Raw genomic sequence first — 21,949 nt, forward strand, 5'->3', positions numbered from 1 at the left:
TACTTAACACTCAGTGCTCTGTCTTTCCCTATGTAAAATGAGGATAAAAACAATATCTACTCCTACTTTACAGGGTTGTTATAACATCTAAATGAATCAATATTTGTCAGTGGAGACTGTTTCTCTTGTTCACTGTTTCTGCAGCACCAAGTGCAGTCAGTGCTTCAGTGCAGGTATTCAATAAGCATATGCTGATCCACTAAATAAATGCACTTACCAGATGGTAAATTATCACAATTCTCAGGAATTTTCTACTAGTCCCATTAAATTTTAAGTTCCTTGCTATAGGTACCTCATGATACCTTCCTAAAGGACACTGCAATAATTTCAAAGAAAAAAAATATACAGAAATATTACTAGAAAAGTACAGCTTTTGTTTAAGTCACACACATACATACACACACAAATTTAGTATTAGAAATCTATGTCAATATGATTCAGACAATAAAAATGATTTAAGTATTGGTTTTAACAGACATTGTAAATTATGAAATGATTCACTAGAAATCTAAATATAAACATATTACCTCATCTTTTACATTAGGTTTTGCAAAACAACAAGTTCCTGGTCTGAGCAAACACTTAAAGAGGAAGTGGTTGGAGGAAAGGCACCAGGTCCACAACGTCTGCTCAACACAGCAGGGTGCTGCTGAAGAGCAGTGATTAGCTCCCCCACTAGACAACTGCAGTACTGATGACAGGCATTCCTTTTCTATAGCATAGTTTACCTGGGTTTCTCAACTATACTGTTTGAAATTTGGAGGGTTACAGGAGAAGTCTAGAATAGGAGATGTTTCTCACAGAAACAGAATTTTGTAGACAAGTGCTAGAAGAGTAGCCTTTTACTTGACAAGTCAGTGAATATGTTTCCTAACCCAAGGCATGACTCTCTAATTACTACCCTAGGGCCATAGTATGGAAGTCTTTTCCTTGTGGTGCAGACTAATTCCAGTTTGGGGACCCTTGAAAAAATTCCCCTCTTTTCACAAATTCCTATCTTCTGCTTCTGCTAGCAGCTGGGAAGCCTATACAGTTTAACCCAAGTCAGTGGCTACTGTGGCCGTCATTAGCACTATTTACTCCCAGGCGTGTGGTGGTAACACTGCATCCTGTCCCCCAACCCTTTAAATTACAGTGGCCATGTGACTTGCTTTCGCCAATAAGATGAGAGCTGAAGTAACAAGTGTCTTTTCAATAGACATGTTAAAAGCCAGTGTGTGATTTTCCAGGTTTTCTTTTGTCACCTCAACACTCTGCCTCCTGCCTTGGCAAATGGAAATGACTCAGATGGCAGCTGCTGCACCAGTCTGGGCTCTGGAGGGAGGATGATGAGAAGCAGAGTTGTGGGCAGAGCATGCAGCATGGGCAAAGCATAAAGAGTGTGTAGAGCGTATTGTCTTAAACCATTGAGATTTTGAGGTTGTTACTGCATCATAATAGGTCTATTCTCACTGATACGAATTTGTAGTCCACTTACTATGTGCAAAGTACTGTGCTAAACTAAAAGGGATACACATATTTCATTAATAAACAAGTTAATTTTCTGAGTTTCCCTCTCCTTTAGGTGCCAAGCCCTCTCATTTGGTCTACCACATTTATCAGATGCAAATCTATACCAGCTTCTGCCACTCATACCTTAGCCATGAATAGGTTTTGGAGCTGAAATTCTTGGCAAACTGTAGAACTGCTTTCATGTATTACTGAGATAAAGTTCTTATGGCTAATAAAACTTCTGTGCTTCCAAAAACAATTATAAATACAGGATAGAGCTTTGTACAGAGTAAGACACATAGAAAACCTGAGTTACGGAGTAGGTATGATTTCTGTAATACAATGTAGGCCAAAAAAAGGTAGCATTTTCATTTGACGAAAGTGTACATTATTTTAGAATCGATTCCATGTACTCCTAGATCCCTTTTAAAGTACAAAATAAACTTCCAATCTTAATAAAATATTCAACATGAGACAATTTAGCTCATTATCCACGGAAACAATTACAAATTTAAGCAAAATTACTGTAATCTAATATCATTTTGCTAAGTTAAACCTTTTAAAATGAAAATATTACCTATTCAGTTTATCATATTCCTTTATTTTATAAAGTTTCAATAATGAATGCTAAACAGTAAATTAATATCTAAAGTATATATAAGGATCATCACTAAACAAACTCTACAAAATTGATGTCCTGCACCCCAAACGTCTGAATCCTATTATGAGAAAAAAATAGATCTTTCTACCACTACACTCACATTCTCAATCTTATTTCTCTCCTCCCTACTCCACAATCCTACCCACTTCATGTTTTCCTCCTTGATATTTTAAAAATTAGAGGTATTAGCTACTTCTCTTTTTCAGTAAGTGCTTCAGCAATCTTTTGTAGTGGTGTGTCTGGAGCAGTGGATTTCTTTTGGTTAATTTGGGAAAACGTTCTTTTGCTGCCTTCGGAATGAAGGCTACCTTGGCAGAGTAAACTGATCTAATGTAAAAATCTATTATATGTGTTTCCCTTGGGTCAGATGCCCTTGGGTCTTGGGTCAGATGCCCTTGTTGCCTTTATTCAATGAAAGCTCATTCTTCAATCTTTTTAGCTTTGATGAGTTGACTTTTTCTAGTTCACATACTTAAAACATATTACTTGAATGTTTCCTTTGAGGATTAAATACCTTGTCAGTTCTAAATGTTCTCTCTCAATTTACAGAATAAAGTAGTTTTTCAAATCAGGAAACGCTTTCCTAAGCAGTATTTTATTAAATTATCAGTTTCCATACAGCTTGTCTATTTCCTCTGACACCCTTATTCATCATAGTGGAATTATGTCTTTTTTTTGACTCCCAAACATCTTTTATTCCTACCCTTCCAATAGGGCCTTCAATTTACTATTCAGGAATTATCTATACTTGGTCCTCATGGGATACTGAATTCAAACCCTGTGGAACACTTTTTATCATATCCTCTCTTTCATTTCCTAAGATCCTTAAGGGACCACATTAAATAAAACTGCCAATTGACCTCTTTCTTCTGGAACTTTGTGTCTTGACAAGGGTAGGAAAAAATTAGTGCATGTTTATTAATTCTAGGGTGACCCAGAGAGATTGCTGAGTCATAGAGATCCTCTGTGGCAACTTGAGAGTGCTAGTTCCAATTTCTTCTTCAGCCTTCTCTATGAGTCTGTGGCATTACTATATCCCATTAAGTTTACTTTCTGCTCAATACAGCCACTGATTTCTGTTGTAAAGCAAATAATAATATGCGGTATAGTCATACATGCTATTTTCTACATGTATCATCTTCTCTTGAAATGTCTTGTTTTGCATTTGCCAATTTTCAATATCACTTTTGCTTTGGTTACTCTTATTCTACAGTAATATTTCCCAAAATTTGTTCTGGGAAACAATGTTTGTAACTCAGTGTTAGCAGATGTTACATTAAAAAAAAAGAGGGAGGTTATAGTTAAGTAAGTATGGAAATACAGAGATAAAAAAAAATTAGTTTCTTTTTCTGTAAATTGTGAATTTCTAAGAAAGAATATAGGATGTAACTTTTTCCAAATTTATTTTTAGTATATATACAGATACAGATTTATCCTGCCATATCTAAAGAAACTAGTGGTCTGTAGAACATAATTTGGGTAATGATATTCTAGATGCTATTTACTATCTCCAATGAGGACTTTAGTTTCCGTTGAGCTTATAATAGAGCAATGCTATCTCTTTTATTTATTTTTATTACTGATCATTTAGTATTTGGTATTCATCTTATTTTTATCCCATCCGTTTGTAATTCTCGTGGTTATCTGCACTTTCTTATATAGACTCTGGAAATCTTGTGGCTCGGCTTTTTTAAAAAAAATAATACTACAAAATATTTTAACTGAGCTAGGGCATTTCAAGTTTTTGAATATGTCCCTGTAATCAAAGTATATGTCAACAGGTATTTCATGTTCCTATTGTTCTTTTCGTAGGTTTAGAGGTCCACTGACATTCTTGATTATTGTTCAGTGTTTCTAATTGTAATTTTCCTGAAGCAGGTAATGCAAGTCAGTGGTATTTCCTCTTCTGTTTTTGTAACATAAACGTAAGAATCTTGAACTTACATCAGTGTGGGCCTATATACTTCTGATGGTGATTTATAAGATGTTCTCAGAATACTCCTGGCCTCAGCGATGAAATGAGAATGTTAAATTATGGTGATTTAGTAGTCCCTCTATGAGATAATTTAAGAAGATGAATCTTCCTAGACTATCTTAATAATACCTTGATCTATAAAAGAGTGTGTAGCATAGAACTTTATCAACAATCTAAAACCAACTAATCCATAATGTGGCCATGTTGATGTTCTTTCTATTAAACGAATGCCCAATTTTTCATTTTGATATGGAGACAAATAGATCAAGCTCAGACTTAGGGTAAAATAATTTTCCTTGATCACATTCCTGACAGCTAATTCTCTTGAATGCATTGGTCAAATGAAAGGCAACCATCAGTGATGAGGTAATAATTGGGGGGAAGAAACAGGAGATGATGGCAAAACAGTCTTATACTAATCGCTTCTCACTTGGCAATCCCACTTTAGAGGATAAATATATTTATTGGCTGATTATAGCTACATTATTCAAACTATAGGAATACTGGAAGCAACCCAACTGTCTAACGTTTAGGGAATAGTTAGCAAAAACTATGCTGAATCTTTAAGAACTAAAATTAAAAATGTATTCTATAGAAACAAAGAAAAGTATTGATATATAAGAAAGGAAATACCTAAGGTAACTTTTATCATAAAATTAAAATACAGAAAATATAGATATAATTAACACAATGAATGTTTTGCACAGGGATAAGGACAAAGCATATATACTAAAAGAATAATTATTTTCAATGGAGGTGTTTTTTGTGGTCCTTTTCTTACTAAAGTTAGCTAAGTAGAGAATTTAAAAATATCCTTACAGGGCTTTCCTGGTGGCGCAGCGGTTGAGAGTCCGCCTGCTGATGCAGGGGACGTGGGTTTGTGTCCTGGTCCAGGAGGATCCCACATGCCGCGGAGCGGCTGGGCCCGTGAGCCATGGCCACTGGGCCTGTGCGTCTGGAGCCTGAGCTCCGCAATGGGAGAGACCACAACAGTGAGAGGCCCGCGTACCGCAAAAAAAAAAAAAAAAAAAAATCCTTACAATGTCTTAGGCAGGTGATTTCATCTGTAGGCAAGCTGTATCTGTATAATATTTATATCAGTATATAAACATATATGTCTCCAGTAAGCATACACACATATAGAAACAAACACAGGTATATAAACTTAAGATACTGTTATGAGTAAAAAAGTATCCTAATCTACATGATGCATATTTAGAAGAAATACATAATTGTTTCTCTTTGCATGCTCCATTACCCTATCTGAGCCCAGATACAATGAAGTCCTTTTTCCTCCAAATTGTCTCACACCACAGAAATGATGAAGGAAGTTAAAACCAAGGTCATCCTAAGTATGTCACGCCAAAAACAATGAGAATACACAGGCACTGGATACTCAAAGACATATATTCTAAAAGCAGAAACTTCTTTAGTAAAAAAACAGTAATTAATTTTAATTATGAGTTTTTAAAAATATGGATTCCCAGGCTTAGCGTTTAGAACATCCTACACCAAAATGAACAAATGAAGTTATGTGCAACTGGAAAAAGGGAAGAAGAGGGATAATGAAGAACAGGGTTTATCACAAACAGGACAGATACAGGGGAATATAGAAGCCATCTATACACTTTGAAAATCTCTATGGTAGAATAAAATCTAAAAAGAAGGAGAATGTTAAGATTGTACTGGCTGTTTTGTTATGACTAGGAAAGCATCTGAGAGACGAGAAACAAAGTAAAGTAGTCTTTCTCATTAAGCATATACTGCTGTGCTTAAATTTGTTTGAAGGAGCATAGAAATACACGAACTAGTACACTAGGTAAGATCCCCTCTTCCCCCCAGCCAGGTTGCTCAGGCTAACACAAATCTGATTGATATGCAATTGAAATATGTGACTGTTTTTCCTGATGTCAGCTTTTAACACTGTTGAAATTAAAGGTGAGGTCCATTCTAATGACTCTTAGGTTGTTATTCATAAAGCTGTCCAAAACCTTTCAGGATAATAGCACCTGTGCTCTTCATGAGCATGATACAAAAATCCTTTCTTAATCTATTGATAAAAGGCAGCTAAATTAAAAATTCCTTCTTTGTTCTGAGCAGCGATAATTAAGCTCCAACCTAGGAGGAGCTACAAAGCACTTTATGTGGGGTTACTGGCCTACAGGACTTCTAACTGGGAAGCTGAGTATCTCACTCACCCCCTCAATTTCTTAAATACTCTAATTTTTATATCTCACTTGCCAAGCTTTATTTCAAAAAAGTTTTTATTAAGTTAATATTATACTAACATTAAAATATTTTTTAAAGAAAGAAATCCACAAACCTGCCATTATACTAAACTCTTTACTTTGTCCATAGGCATATATAATTTGTAGTTTTAATCACACCATACATAACATAATGGAGCCAGGCTTTTTTAAAGGCACTGCCTAACATTTCCTGACAACATGCTCTGTCAGACTTTCCCAGTGTGCTCATTTAATTAGTACTTATTATAAGAAATTCAGTATATGCTAGAGGCCCATCAAAACGTGAAAATTTAATGGATACCATAAAAAGCATACTTTACTTGGAGAATATCATTTTAAGACACTTCATAATTCCCATTTATATGCCACTTTTCATCTTACCTCTTCTCCAGACAGGTAGTAAGCTGAGATTAGTCCACCGACAAAGCGTATATTTACTTCAAAAACAGAAACTTCAGCATTCTGTGGAAACAAAATAAAGGAGGTTCATATATAAATGGTAGTACACAATTGAGAAAAATATCACCGTGATAAAGTGCACGAAATATTTAAATTTTGTTCAATCCTATATGCTTGCCCAGAGAAATTTATACACAAGAGGGAAAAGCCCTCCCTTCTAACAGTGTCAAAACACATGTAAATAGATCAAAAAATTTTGACTCTTAAAATAACAATTATAAAAATATTTATAAAATGAAGTTATTTCCTCCCTCTATTCAACACTAGATACAATACTCAATATTCTTTGTGCAGATGCGACAGGCCCAGGACATTCTATTTTTCTATTCTGTGTTCTTTTATTTCATTCATTTGCCTGTTTTTCTTCCCGAAAGACCATTCAGACTCTTCATACTTTTGCTGGTAGTTCAACATTATTCTAGAATTCTTCCCACACCATTTTAAAGTAGCACAGCTAGAATGTAAATAGGATTTGAAGCTGGAGTGACTTGGGTTCTAGTGCTGGTTCCCAAATGTTCTGTCTGTGGTCTGGGATGATCACATTTCTCTGAGAAGAAATTTTATCTTTGCATAAAGGAGATTATAATAATATATGTTGTGCCTTGTTAAAACAGCTCTTATATACATCAATAATAGCTTGCTTTTATTATTATTTACAAAGCTCTATATTCTGTGCTAATCTCTACATGGACTATGTCATTTAGTCCTATATCAACCGTGTGAAATAATTACTATTCTTATATCCATTTTACAAATGGAGAAACTGAGATTTATAGTGGTTACTATGACTTTCTTAAGGTCAGACAACTAATAAGTCGTTGAGGGCTTCCCTGGTGGCGCAGTGGTTGAGAGTCCACCTGCCAATGCAGGGGACACGGGTTCGTGCCCCTGTCCGGGAAGATCCCACATGCCGCGGAGCGGCTGGGCCCGTGAGCCATGGCCGCTGAGCCTGCGCGTCCGGAGCCTGTGCTCCGCAACGGGAGAGGCTGCAGCAGTGAGAGGCCCGCGTATGGCAAAAACAATAAATAAATAAATAAGTGGTTGAATCAGGATTTAAACTTGACTACTCTGATTCCTGGTTTAGAGCTGTTATCCTGACTCCTATATCACCTCACATGATAACGCATCAAGTATCTTTATTAATGGTCATATAATTGTGGCATATAGTTAGTAATTATTGCCAATACTTTTATTATTTTACAATATTTGACTACTACATGGATCTGTCCTACATTCTATTACTAGATAATTTAGCACAGCTAACCTACAATAGATGGTAGGTACACTTTGTTACCGAACCAAACTCGGGTCCACTTGCCCACACACACTAAAGCCAATCTACTGACACCATGTTGTGTGTGGTAAAGGAGAGTACAACGTTTACTGTGGGGCACTAAGCAACAAGAATGAGCAGCACGTGCTCAAAAGACCGGAACTCTCGATGGCTTTCAGGGGAGGGGTTTTAAAGGCAGTGTGAGGGAGGGGTGCAGGGTGTGTGATCAGCTCGTGCACCACTCTCGGACTGGTTGGCATCAAGGTGAAATTTCAAGCGTCATCAACCTTCTGGTTTCAAATGGTCTAGGGTCTATGTGCTTGTGGTCAGCAGTTTTCATCTGGTGTGGGCCTGCTTCCTGTAAAAAGAACATAGGAATGTGTGCCAGGCCTTTATGTATATCTTTCAGGGGACTGGGAACTCGGTGATTCTGCGATGTGGCGGATTTATAGTCTAACTTGCTACCAGTTTCCTGGCCCAACAGCTATTCTTTGTTTCTACATCTTCATATTTCCTGATCATTAACTCTTCAGCCAGCCTTTTGAGACTCAGGGGAGGCCTAGAAGACTAAAGAAAAAGGCTTTTGCTTCAGAGGATAGGGACAAAGGGGCTTGTGTATGGTTTTAGCTTCAAGCTTTTGTTAGCTTCTTTTCATGTTTGTTAGGCCTACCCAGTAACTGTTCACTTTTGCCTGGTGTCAAACAATTCGCTGAAATCACAGGGGCTAACAGCAAACTAATATATGGAGTCACATATCCAGCAGATCAGCTTAGTCACAATCATCTGAGATATTATTTCCTTTAACTAACAGTTATTAAGCAACTACTATGTGTCAGGCACTGTCCTAGGTTCTAGGGACATGGCAATGAAGACTCATAAGGTCCTCAAATTCATGGAGTCTACATTTTAGTGGGCGAAAACAATTCCAGAAGAAAAAAAAGAGGTATATTTTCTTTAATTTCCACATGCTTTCTCTAAAAAGGTATAAGGATCTAACAAATTAAAGCTAAGTAATTGCTTAAGTTAAAAAAATTTTTCAAAAAATTTCTTGCAAAAGGAAGTCATGAATATTACTTGGGAGAGACACATACTAGGCCAGACTTAGGCAAAAGCATCATAATATAAGACTCTGGTGAGTTTGTTCAATTGTATTTCATAATTTGTAATATGCATCTAATACAATTTGATTAAAGTACTTTACATGGGAAAAATTTATCTGTGATGTGTATTACTCTGAATGAGTATTACATAAATATTGGTAAAAGCTTTAATATTCCACAAAATTACTGATAAGGAAAGAGAAAGCGAATCGTTAATTTGTTTTGGCTCACACAGCTATACTTCTTATGTCTAAAGGTAACAATGTCTAATAATAAAATCTAATAAATAAACCCCTCAAATCCCATCATTCTCAATTTGTACTTGTGTTTTTCAGTTTTTAAACCTAAGAATAGTCCTCCACGTTTCTGCCTACTAAGTCTGTTAAGATGATTTTATATTCTTATACTAGCTTTGGCTTCATTTGATACACATTCATTCTCTTTTCCTCCTATGAAAATTTTGGATAATCAGGACTTTTATATAAACATCTGATGAAAATTACTGCATGGTAGAAGACTGAGCCATGTCAAACACCATCATAAATACATCTTCAGCAAGACATCAGTCACCTACTGGGTACAACCAGTTATTGATCCAGCAATGTATTCTAGAACCTAAATTCTATCTATCTTCCACTGTCTGTAAGATACTGAGAGACGGTTTTGCAAAGTGCCACGCTCAAGGTCAGTGCTCTGTCTTTTGAATTTCTCGGATCTAACGGTTTGGTGAGCCTATCCAAGAAGCAAATCTGGCTTGTTAGTGAATCCATACCGGTTCCCAGTTACTTGTGTTCTTGTCTTTCAAGATCTCGCTCAGGAAGTCACATCACCATTAGTTGTATTCAACAGTCATCATATCTACCTTCTTTTGAAAACCAAAATTACATTTGAATTCCCAGCATATAATATTTTCTACTTTTTTTTCCCCAAAGTTAAATCTAAATTATTTAGAAACCTTAATTTGAGAGCTCTTAACATTTTGGGTTATATTATGTTTTAGGTCAGCAGACTGAAATTTATACACTTCAGGTCACTCTTTACAGATCCTTTGATGAGAAACACTAAGAAGATAAAAACATAAATTGGCTGGCTCGACTGCGGGCAGCAGACTATCAAAACACTACCTTAGAGTCAGAAAGACCTGGGACTGAAGGTTGGTTCAGAAGCCCACTGAGTGCAAGATCCCAGGCAAGTCACATATTCTCTCTGAGCCTTGGTTTTCTCATTTGTAAAAAGGGACAGTGCATTTCGTACAAGGCGCTACAAGTCCATGAATGTAAAGCACCATGCACAATGCCTGCCACAGGTAAAGTACTCAATGAAATAAGTGCCATTACCGCTGCACAAAAGCTCAGCTTAAGTAAACCAATAAGGCCTAGCTTCCTCAGGGGTTCTTGGAAAATCAGAAACTCCAGAATCATAATCTTCTAAATACTAGAATGCAAACTGATATACCTTCTCTGACTCTCATGGGAGTCATGTTTCAAATCGTCTTTTGAAATACAGTATCCTGACCAAGCTTCCTTTTGGGCTTGATACAATTTATACGATATCTGGGTTTTCAAAAGTGAACTTCTACAATCTGAGGGTTTGAGGCCAATTTTATAAACTTCTGACTCTGATTTCTATTAAAATAAACTTATTAAATCTAAATGAAGACATGCATCCTATTAATATTCATGCAGCATTTTTTAAGATGTTCTAAAACTTTTCCAGTGACTTACCCTAATGACAGGAGAGGGGTTAGGGCAGGCAGAGAACAGTATGTAAAGGAGGGAAGCCCCAAACAGCCTGCAACACTAAAATCTTTTGGATTTATCTTAACAATGTAGATTTTGTAGTCTCCTTCAATCTGTGTTTGTTTTAAATGAGATTAAATCCCTTAAATCTTTAAGTAAGGTCACATGCCAGGAATATGCCCCACGTAGTTCATGGCTTCTAGTACATAGCTGTATGTGAGCACCAGTTTGAGAAGCAGATCCAGTCTTTGTTTAAACTGCACGCACCTGCTAGTTAATTTCACAATTGATGAGCAAGTGGAAGGTGAATATTTTTGGCTTAAGGCCTACCCACAAAACCATGTGGACTGGAGAAACTGCTCTTTCACTTTGAGTTTCCTCTACCAACAGCCTTTGAATCAAAGAACACACTTAACCAGAATCATACATAAATTTAATAAAATATATGGTATAATTAAGTTTACATCTAAAATCAAGAGGTGAAATCATGGAAAAACTAGGCTTCACTACTTATCTCTCATATTGCTTTAGGTGTCTTAGACTGATAATTTCCACCTTAAGTTTATCCCTTTCTTTAGTATTGCTGTCCTCTGGCTTACTATACGTATATGTAAAATTATGAGATAAAGTGATAAAACTCGCTAAAATGGAAAAAAGTTTAATTCAATAAACCATTTTGAATGGCTCCCTCCCCCCACCCTTCACATTATCCTCCATCTCTCTACTGGGAAAGGTGTCCTTCAAATAAACAGATCAGGAGCTCACAGGCATGAAGAATCTAACCATATCCAGACAAGAGGGAAAGTGAACACTTCAAAATCCCTGTTTCAACCTGAGTGCCTAAAAGATCAACCTCTTACAAGATAGTATTTTAAATAACTCAGAGAAATTAGGTTGTATTTTTTTTAAGCAACTTATTTACCAAAATTATCTATAAAATGATAGATTTTAGTAGATTTTAGTAAGTGAAATAATGGGCTTGACCATTTTAATAACAAATTTAGGTTGGAGAACAGATTCAGCCACAGTTTTTGACTGCAGAACTACAGAGGCGCAGACTTTCCTTGAAGAATAGATATATTGTTTCTTTGCTCCTTCAGGCCTTATGATAATTATTCAGAATCAAACCTGCATCAAGTTTAAGGAATTCTCCTTAATTCTTTTTTTTTTTTTTTTTTTTTTGCTGTACGCGGGCCTCTCACTGTTGTGGCTTCTCCCGTTGCGGAGCATAGGCTCCGGACGCACAGGCCCAGCGGCCATGGCTTAGGGGCCCAGCCGCTCGGCGGCATGTGGGGTCATCCCGGACCGGGGCACGAACCCGCGTCCCCTGCATTGGCAGGCAGACTCTCAACCACTGCGCCACCAGGGAAGCCCTCTCCTTAATTCTTAACTTATGATTCCATACAGCAGGGCAGGTCTGATTGATTGCATTAAATTGAAAAAGACTTCTTGGAAAAGAACTTTCATTTTCAGAAATATCTTAATCCTCTTCTCAGTGTTTGGCCCCAATTATTAGAGTTGGTTTTTTTAAAGAGTATTTCTCTGAGCCCTAAGATCAGAGAATACTTCTTTGCTAGCTATTCCTCCAAATATCCTGTCAGCTTTCTACTCAATGAACTATAAGCGAGGAACAAGCAAGCATTAATAACAACTGTCCCACTACAAACCAATGCAATAACAGTTTAGTAACAATTGCTCCGCTACTAACATATGGTAACTATCCTTTACCTTACTGAGAACCAGTGGAAACATGAGATTTTACAAACCCATTGCTTAAAGAGAGGTTATTGCCTATAAGCCTTGCCTATGTTTAGGCTTAGCATACACATTCATTTATAAATGGTACTTTAAAGTATGTGTTGTATTAACATTCTGAGGATTACAACTCCTTTTAACAGATTAAATAGCAACATTAAACTTTATAGCTTAGTATAACATATGTCTGAGCAGCTTTTAACTTCATATTTAAGTAACATGATAAATCTCTTTAGATGAACAAAGTGCAAATTCTTTGGGCCACAAAGATAGGCAAGATCAACATCTTCTCTCTGTCAGTAGATTGGTTTTACCACGAAGGTCCAGAAGCACCCTCAAGTAGCAGTGCAATCTATATATCACTAATTATGGTCAGAGGGAACAGATCAGTATCCTTATAGCCAAAACCCAAATCATCACCCTTGGCAGACACTGATTAGCATTCGGATAGAAAATATTAAATAACTCCATCCGACAGGATAATTAACTCAGTTATCTGCACCATTAGGATGTAATGCTGCTCTAAAACAGAGCTTTTACAAGAGCAATACTAAGGCAAATGTCACTTCTTTCATGCTCCATGGCATGGAGCTCTGGACCTAAGTCAAGAACTCATTCAGGCATTCAAGAAGATCCAAAGTTGCTTTTGGAGGTCCATTTACAACCTTCAGATAGAGAACCCTACAGCTTATTTTCCTGAAGAATAGGATGGCATTCCGGTTGGATAAGAGACCAATCTGGACCTTTAAAGTAAAAAATAAAGTCACTGTTGCCGCCAATACCTCTGTTATTTTTCAGGAAAAAAAACGGTGTAATTGTTGACATAATCCCTTGAATCTGTGGGTAGAACGAGTGAATATAAGACAAATTCTCTAATGGGACACAATAAAACCAACTAGAAAATTGTAAGTTGAAGCACTTTAAGATGATTAGGAGATGGGACTTTCCCGGTTGCACAGTGGTTAAGAATCTGCCTGCCTGTCAAGGGGACACGGGTTCGATCCCTGGTCCAGGAAGATCCCACATGCCATGGAGCAACTAAGCCCATGTGCCACAGCTACTGAGCCTGTGCTCTAGAGCCTGAGAGTTACAACTACTGAGCCCGTGTGCCACAACTGCTGAAGCCCACGCACCTAGAGCCTGTGCTCCAAAACAAGAGAAGCCACTGCAATGAGAAGCATGCGCACTGCAACTAAGAGCCACAACTACTAAGCCCGCTTGCCGCAACTAGAGAAAGCCCGCGAGCAGCAACGAAGACCCAACACGTTAAAAAAAAAAAAAAAAATGATTAGGAGAGTAAATCAAGATAGCTGTCTTGAATTTATGTTTGTTATTAATTTTGATATGGGAAGTATTATCATTTAGATATTATTGATAAACTTTTATATTTTCAAAGGAAAATACGGCAATACCCAAAGAAAGAACTGCAACAAATATGTTTCAAGACCTTTCAAATTAGGAATAGTAAAATAAACAGAAATTCGAGACCTGTGACTATGGCTTTTAAAAGTATATTTTTAAAGTATATTTTGAAGGGTATAACCCAAGACTATCAATAACAGTCTCTAAACGATATTTTTACATAAAAATCTTTTAACTCACTGAATAAAATCTTATAAAAATACAAAAATACAATTTTAAAGAAACAAAGCTTAGTATCTTAGCCATCACTCAACCTATAGCCTAATCCCTTTATCTTACAAGTAAGGAAGCCAAAGAATTTGCTCTTCTTCTCTTCTAAATACTCTGGGCTTCTCTGATGGTGCAGTGGTTAAGAATCCATCTGCCAATGCAGGGGACACAGGTTTGAGCCCTGGTCCGGGAAGATCCCACATGCCGCAGAGCAACTAAGCCCATGAGCCACAACTACTGAGCCTGTGCTCTAGAGCCCGTGAGCCACCACTACTGAGCCCAAGTGCCACAACTACTGAAGCCCGTGCGCCTAGAGCCCGTGCTCTGCAACAAGAGAAGCCACCGCAATGAGAAGCCCGCGCACCGCAACGAAGAGTAGCCCCGCTCGCCCCAACTAGAGAAAGCCCGCGTGCAGCAACAAAGACCCAATGCAGCCAAAAATAAAAAAATAAATTTATAAAAATAAATAAATAAATACTCTGATATCCTCTATTAGTTTCCCTCTGCTTCCTAATAGGTCCCCACGGTCCATGGAATACATTCATGTCACCTGCTCATGGTCTGAGGCCAGCCAACTGCCTTCTGCTACCTTGTCTATTACCTTGAGAGGCCTTTTTGCTTAGTCCTTTTAAATAAATGATTCCAGAGTTTCTCAGGCTACCACTGGGCATGAAAGCAAAGAACTGCTGCAGTATTTGGGGGAGGTTTGGGGCAGTAATGCTATATATGCCAGACAAGGGACCTGGACACTATTCGGGTCTCATGTCACTAAAGTCTACTTTCCCGTCTTCCATCATTAGACTCTGGAAGAATCTAGTTCTCATTCCCCTACCTTTCTGGAGGTGAGGGACGGCGGAGGAAACACATTTTCCATTCTCTCCTCCACATATAAGCTGAAGACAAGCTCATTATTATTTACTGGTAGGTAGCTGAATTTACTCAAAAATAACAAGGCAGGAAAAAAGTATTATTAAGAAATAAACCCTCAGAAGGAAATCTAATCTTTTGTTCATTGCCTTAATTTTTCACACTCAGTTCTATTGGTAATATCCGAGCTACCAGACGTCATATTCAACCAAAGAGCTGTAGAACCTTACAAAATCCCTCACTCCTTGGGCCTGTTTTCTCATATTTAAAATAAAAAGACTGAACACATCAATCTCCAAGGTCCCTTTGTATTGGAATACTGTCTCCTTTATATTCTAAATTCAATTATAAGGCAGATTAAACATAGACTCATCTGCTTGTACTTTAAGTCAGTGATCTCCAAAATGGGGTACATATGGCAATTAATTAGAGGAGTAGGAACAAAATATTAAAACTTTTAATTTATATACATTTTTAATCCAAAGAGGTAGGAAGAAGACTCAGCTTTATGCTACCTTTACACTCTGAACCATGCTGGTATTCTCACTTGGTCTGTGGGAGGACAGGAGCTCCACAAAGCAGAGGGGTCAGCAGGGAAACACCCTTTCTTTGTCCATTCTCAACATACAGCATGTTACTTGTGATTGGTTACGGAGATTTACAGATATTATCAAATGCTTACCAGATAGACAAGAGGCTTACAAGAATTTTTGCAAAGTAATCTCAGATTAAAAATAATACCAATAGTGAAATAAGTGAGGCAGAGAAAGACAAATATCACAATACCATTTATATGTGGAATCTAAAAAAATGACACAAATGAACTTATTTATGAAACAGAAATAGACTCACAGACATAGAAAACGAACTTATGGTTACCAAAGGGGAAAGGGGGAGGGATAAACTGGGAATTTGGGATTAACAGATACATACTACTATATATAAAATAGATAAACAACAAGGACCTACTGCATAGCACAGGGAACTATATTTAGTATTTTGTAATAACCTATAATGGAAAAGAATCTGAAAAAGAATACACACACACACACGTGTATATGTGCGTGTATGTATAACTGAACTTAAAAAAACACCAATAATGCAAACATAAGTGAATGACTCAAAAACACCAGGGTCAACTTTTCCTGTTCTTAAAACAAGCTCTCTGTCAACCTCATTACAAGGTAAAGCAATGACTGTGGAATTAGATTAGCTCTAACAAGATGTAGCCCTCCTTAATTATCAAGAAGTAGTATTAGAAGAGTCCACTGTCCTTAATTATGAATCTTTTCCTTGGTGTACAGTGGGTATTGAGGTTTGTTAAAAATGAAAGTACATATATGAAATTTAAAAAAAATATTTCATATATAAATTGACAAAAGGTTATACTGGGAATTCCCTGGCAATCCAGTGGTTAGGACTCTGAGCTTCCACTGCAGGGGGCATGGGTTCAATCCCTGGTCAGGGAACTAAGATCTCTCATGCACATGATGTGGCCAAAAGAAAAAAAAAAGTTTAAACTGATAAGGGTCTACAGTCAACAAAGGTTAAAGGCTTATTTATGGGAAAGTGGATGCAGCTGCTCCTGGGTGCACGTGGAGTGTTGAGATGAGCTACTTCATGGTATTCCTGACTCGGCAGCCATTTTGTTTTGCCAAGTGTCTTGCAGGGGCTTTAAACGGACACTAGCCCCTCATGCAAGAGTGTGCCCTCGATTAACAGCCCCAGAGTCCCAAGCAAATGTCAGTTCCTGATATGACTCCCTCTGTGATCATGTCTCCCCCACCTCCCAGGGCCTTCTCCTTGTTCACCCCTTAGAAAAGACCACTGTGGAGCTTACCAATTGGTTTGAATTGACCAATCTGGCCTTAGCTTTGGAACCCCAAAGCACTTCGCCCACCCTAATAACGGCATGTGCCCCAGGTCCTGTCTTTCTGTCTGTCTGTAGTCTGCCTTGATCTCCCTGTGTGGCCCCTGCGGGTGAGTCATGTACCTTCTCAGGACCTGTTAAGTAATAAACTTCTCTATTTCAATTTCTTTTGTGGTCTTTCATTGAACTGCAGCTCACCATGGACACCCTGGGCTCCACTTAACAAACGTTCATCTAACAAAGTCACAATAATGCGCCATGGTGCAGTGCAAAAGCATGAGCGCTGGAGTCACACAGACCTGTGTTAGGCTCACAGCCCCGACACACAACTAGCTGTGTGGTCTAGATAAGCCTCTGAGGCTCCGATTTCTAATCTGTAAAGGTGTGAAAATAATACCCATCTCACAGGGTTGTTGTGAGACTTGAACAAGAATACTTGGCACATGTAGGTCTTAATAAATATTAATTTCTTTTTCCTTACTCTTAGTTTGCCAAAAAAACAAAGGCATGGATTTGTGTAGTAAGGGAGGGCAAGTTAAGAATATAGTATGATACTACTTAAAACTGCATTATTCGTTTCTGCTAGGGTACAGTACAATAATCTGCCCCCCAAGAGAATTTATTTATGTTAACTGAGATTTAAGAACTGAATTGGCAGCTTTTTTTAACTTACCATATTAAAATTTAGATTTTCGTCAACCCATGCTTTTGCCTCTTCAAATTCGTCTTTCATTTTCATAATAAAAAGTGTATCTAGGGCATCTACGATTGTTGCTCCTTGGATATTACCTGAAAATATCAGAAAAATATTTACTCAGTAAAACACCTTTGACAGATCCATACATGCACATTGACCACACCTTGGAAAGGAAGTGGATAATACTGAATTTACTGGTAAACCAGAATACTGAACACAGTCTAAACATCTTTCAGTGAAAGAAAATTGAAAAGTTGCATCAAAACCAAACTAAAAACTATCACAGGCTATAGATTGGTACACTAATCTTTAAAGTCTCTTCTGAGTTGCAGAAAATGAATCTCTTAGAAATTTCATTTGGGATTGCATTCTCTAGCAAGAAAAAAAAAAAGACCTGAAACCAAGGAGCAACACACTTATTAATTTTAATGTAATTACATCAAAGTGCACCTGTGCAAAACTCTTAAACTATAAATAGATCTAAAATTGTTTAGTGATAGCTCTAAGAAACCATTACTCAAAAATGGAATTCTACCCCCTCTTTTTGCAGCCCTGACTGATCCTAACCTCTCCTCCCATCCTCCTAGCCAGTCGTGACTCTCATGTATTTCCTCTGAACTCCCTCGGCAGGAAGACTTTACATTGCTCTTGCACTCACCACTTTCTGTTTTCCATTATAACTACTTTTATGCATCTCCTTTTAGTCTGTAAACTTCCTTAGAATAGAGAAGTCATGTCTTATTCACCTCCACATTCCATACTAAGAGACTCAGTATGTTTTTAAGGCTTAATAATAAATTAAAAAACTATCACTGTATTAACAGAGAGCCAAGTAATCTCTTCGATAAAGACTATGGCGGGCTTCCCTGGTGGCGCAGTGGTTGAGAGTCCGCCTGCCGATGCAGGGGACACGGGTTCGTGCCCCGGTCCGGGAGGATCCCGTGTGCCGCGGAGCAGCTGGGTCCGTGAGCCATGGCCGCTGAGCCTGCGCGTCCGGAGCCTGTGCTCCGCAACGGGAGAGGCCACAGCGGTGAGAGGCCCGCGTACCGCAAAAAAAAAAAAAAAAAAAAGACTATGGCAAATTTACACAAAACTGACTTCTTAATACCGTGAACAACTTATAGAGATAAAAGCAAAAATAGAATTAAAATTTTTTAAAAGTTATAGTAAACAATAAAAAATTAGGACCTTTGAGTCTGCATGAAGTTTCTGAGTTTCTCTCTTCAATTCCTACCTCCCATCACCCATGTTAACTAGTCACCGTGTCCTCAAAAACACTACTCTAGTAACATCTGAAATCACTTGTACTGCCATGACTCCAGGTGTGGCTCTTTTCATCTCTAAAGTGTGTCACTGTGATCGACCAGCCAGCCTTTTCCCCACTCTTCCAGCTCTCCCTAACCATTCCTGCAATGCCTTTCTCCCTACCAGAGAGCCTATGGTTCTTCAGAACTTCCTATGAATATCTATTGAACCACCTGGTGCTTTGATAATTCACTATCTACACATACATCTTCTGCACTAGGTCATGAACTTTGCAGAGACTTGTATTGTGTTTCTTAACACCAGTGCTGGAAAGAGAGCCAAACACATGGAAGGTCCTAAATAAATGGAAAAGCATAATGGGGTGATTAGGAGCAGACTCTGACCTTAGCCACATGTGGGTTCAAGTCCCAGCTCAGCCAGTTAGTAGGTGGCTAACACTGGGCAAGCTGTTCTCTCAGCTTCGTATTTCTCATCTATAAAATACATATAATAATGAGGTTAAATGAGAAGATGCACAAATGGCACGTGGCACATAGTGTCAGCTGATACTGTTGTTATATGATTTGATACTATTTAACACCTTTAGTTAAAGTATAGAAAGTCACCTTTTCTATGGTGAATTCAGAAGCATCAGACCAAGGTTCCCTCCTCTTCATCCTGTTACTTATAGACAAAATTGTGGGAACTGAAGAGGAATTGAGTTCAGTGAGAAGGGCACTGGGTAGCTCTGTGACCCAAGGAATCTACCTAACACTTCTGTTACCTAGCTTCTGCACCTCCACGATGGGAATGTTTTTAATACCTAGAGTACTCATCACAGAGGGATGCTGTGAGGACCAAAAGCAATAAAATGATGCCAAAGTGAATAAATGGAAGTTTAAATAACTGACGGCTCCATCCTCACTTTCTCTTCCACTGCACAAAACAGGAGAAATTTAGAGCCAATGTTGAGAGTCACTGAGATACAGTGAAGGTCACCACGGCTGGCTGCCTTGGCCAGCTTATTGATAAAGACACAGCTTTTACCTGACAGGAAGCAGTTAATGCAGCCAACAACAAATGCTCCTCTGCTTGGTACCACATGGGAGCTGAAAATCATGATACTGTGCCCATATCCATTAAATAAGGATCTCTGGAAGTGTGCCCCAGGCATCAGTATTTTTTCAAGGGATGCAGGTGGTTCTAAAGTGCAGCCAGTGCTCTGTCTGAAGGACACACTATGCACATTCCCTGCAGACAACTCCATCAGGTATGCAAGTTTCCTAGCAACACAGTCTGGAGGATCACACAAACTTTTTCCATCACCCACAAGTTCAGTCGATTGGAGAGAAGTTACTGTCAGTAAGGAGCCAAAGCACACTCTACTCACCAAACAAACTGCTTGAATGGCCTCCTTTTGATACAGGCTTCAGTTCATTTTTTCCCCAGGCATAACGTTTATAATTATTCCAAGCATGTTTCATCATCTGAGAAAAGAAATGAAAACGGGATTATATTTTGAATTTGAGATGTTTTTGTTTCAAAATAGATCATACATTGAAGACCTAAAGGTTAAAACATTAAAACTCACTGCTTTGTTAAAAGGATGATAATTAAAAGGGTGACAAAGGGTATGAATAAGCTGGAACACACACATAACACACAAATACACATCATCCCTTTATGTTTACAAGTGGAGATTTTTTTAATCCATTTAATCCTATTTCATATACATATTTTCAAAAGTCAGTTCTCAGCAACAGAAACTTAGCTTATCATAAAAGGATGAACCATTCTTACATTTATCTATTTCATCCTCATGATGCATTAAATCTGCAGAGACTGCATACTTAAAATTCACATTTTTGCATAAGGTTCTCTGTACTTAGTATATAGACAAATATCCAAAAGTTATGACTTTAAACACTTTGATGTATCTTGACCAAGTCTATATGGAGAAATATTTTTAAATATCTATAGGAAATGAAAAAAAGAAACTCTACGGGTATACATAGATTTTGGAAAACTTCAGCTTAGTATAATTAATCTTTAATTGCATACATATCTGTGTGCACATATGTAACTGAAGACTAATTCTACATATTCCCAACCTAGACTTCTTGTACCAGGAATGTTTTTAAAGCCCCAAACTCTCTGCCATAAATCAGTTGTATACCTTTTTTAATTTTAACAAAATTAATTTATCTACATATAATGAAAACCAATCAATTTCTCCTGACTTATAGACCAATTTCTGACCTATTGTGCTAGATATTAACTCTAGCAGAAAGTGAATAATTTTCAAGGGGAGAAATTGTTCTCTAAGAACCTATCAAAGTTATACAAAAATTTGTATACCTATTGTGTAATAGTTGTACAAATTTTTTTCAATGACTCCAAGAATATACTGTAGATAATTATTTTTGCATACTTTTTATTAAAAGCGTTGAGGACTCCTCACCTGTCTAGAATTTATTCATGCCACTATTCCCAATCCATTAGCAACAGTAATTAAAATATGGACATAATCTGGAAATATTCTAATCTGGCTCCATATTTTAAAATATCTTAAAAAGCATCACAGAAAGTTATAAATACTATGTAAAGGCTGTTTATCACTAAAAATCTGCAGTGAGATCAATACAATTTTATTAATAAGAAAGTCTTCATATGTCCCTGAAAACAATAATGCACATCTTTCTTTAATCAATTTGTATATTTTCTTCCTATCTCACCAGTACTGCTACTAATAATAGCTACCAAAAAATCTGTACTATCTGCTGGGTACTCTGCTAAATGCTTTAAATTCAGTATAGTATTCAATTCTTGTTACAACGTTATGAAATGCGTTGTATTATCATTGTTTGGTAGATGAAGAAACTGAGACTTTTAGAAGTGAAAACACAAACAACTTTACTCAAAGTCATGACATTTCT

At 37.5% G+C, this 21,949-nt stretch overlaps 1 protein-coding gene across 2 annotated transcripts in view; it reads right to left on the reverse strand.

The window, feature by feature from the left end:
- Positions 1-21,949, reverse strand: part of MAN1A1 (mannosidase alpha class 1A member 1) — a 173,237-nt gene that overhangs the window by 105,109 nt on the left and 46,179 nt on the right. For both annotated transcript variants that reach the window (XM_070043481.1, XM_030853578.3), the window contains 3 exons: positions 20,404-20,500; positions 17,745-17,860; positions 6,758-6,838 (listed from right to left, as the gene is read on the reverse strand). In XM_070043481.1, coding sequence (XP_069899582.1) covers positions 6,758-6,838; positions 17,745-17,860; positions 20,404-20,500 — 294 coding nt within the window. The remainder of the gene's footprint in view (positions 1-6,757; positions 6,839-17,744; positions 17,861-20,403; positions 20,501-21,949) is intronic.

Source organism: Globicephala melas, chromosome 14, assembly GCF_963455315.2.
Source record: "Globicephala melas chromosome 14, mGloMel1.2, whole genome shotgun sequence".
Taxonomy (NCBI): Eukaryota; Metazoa; Chordata; class Mammalia; order Artiodactyla; family Delphinidae; genus Globicephala; species Globicephala melas.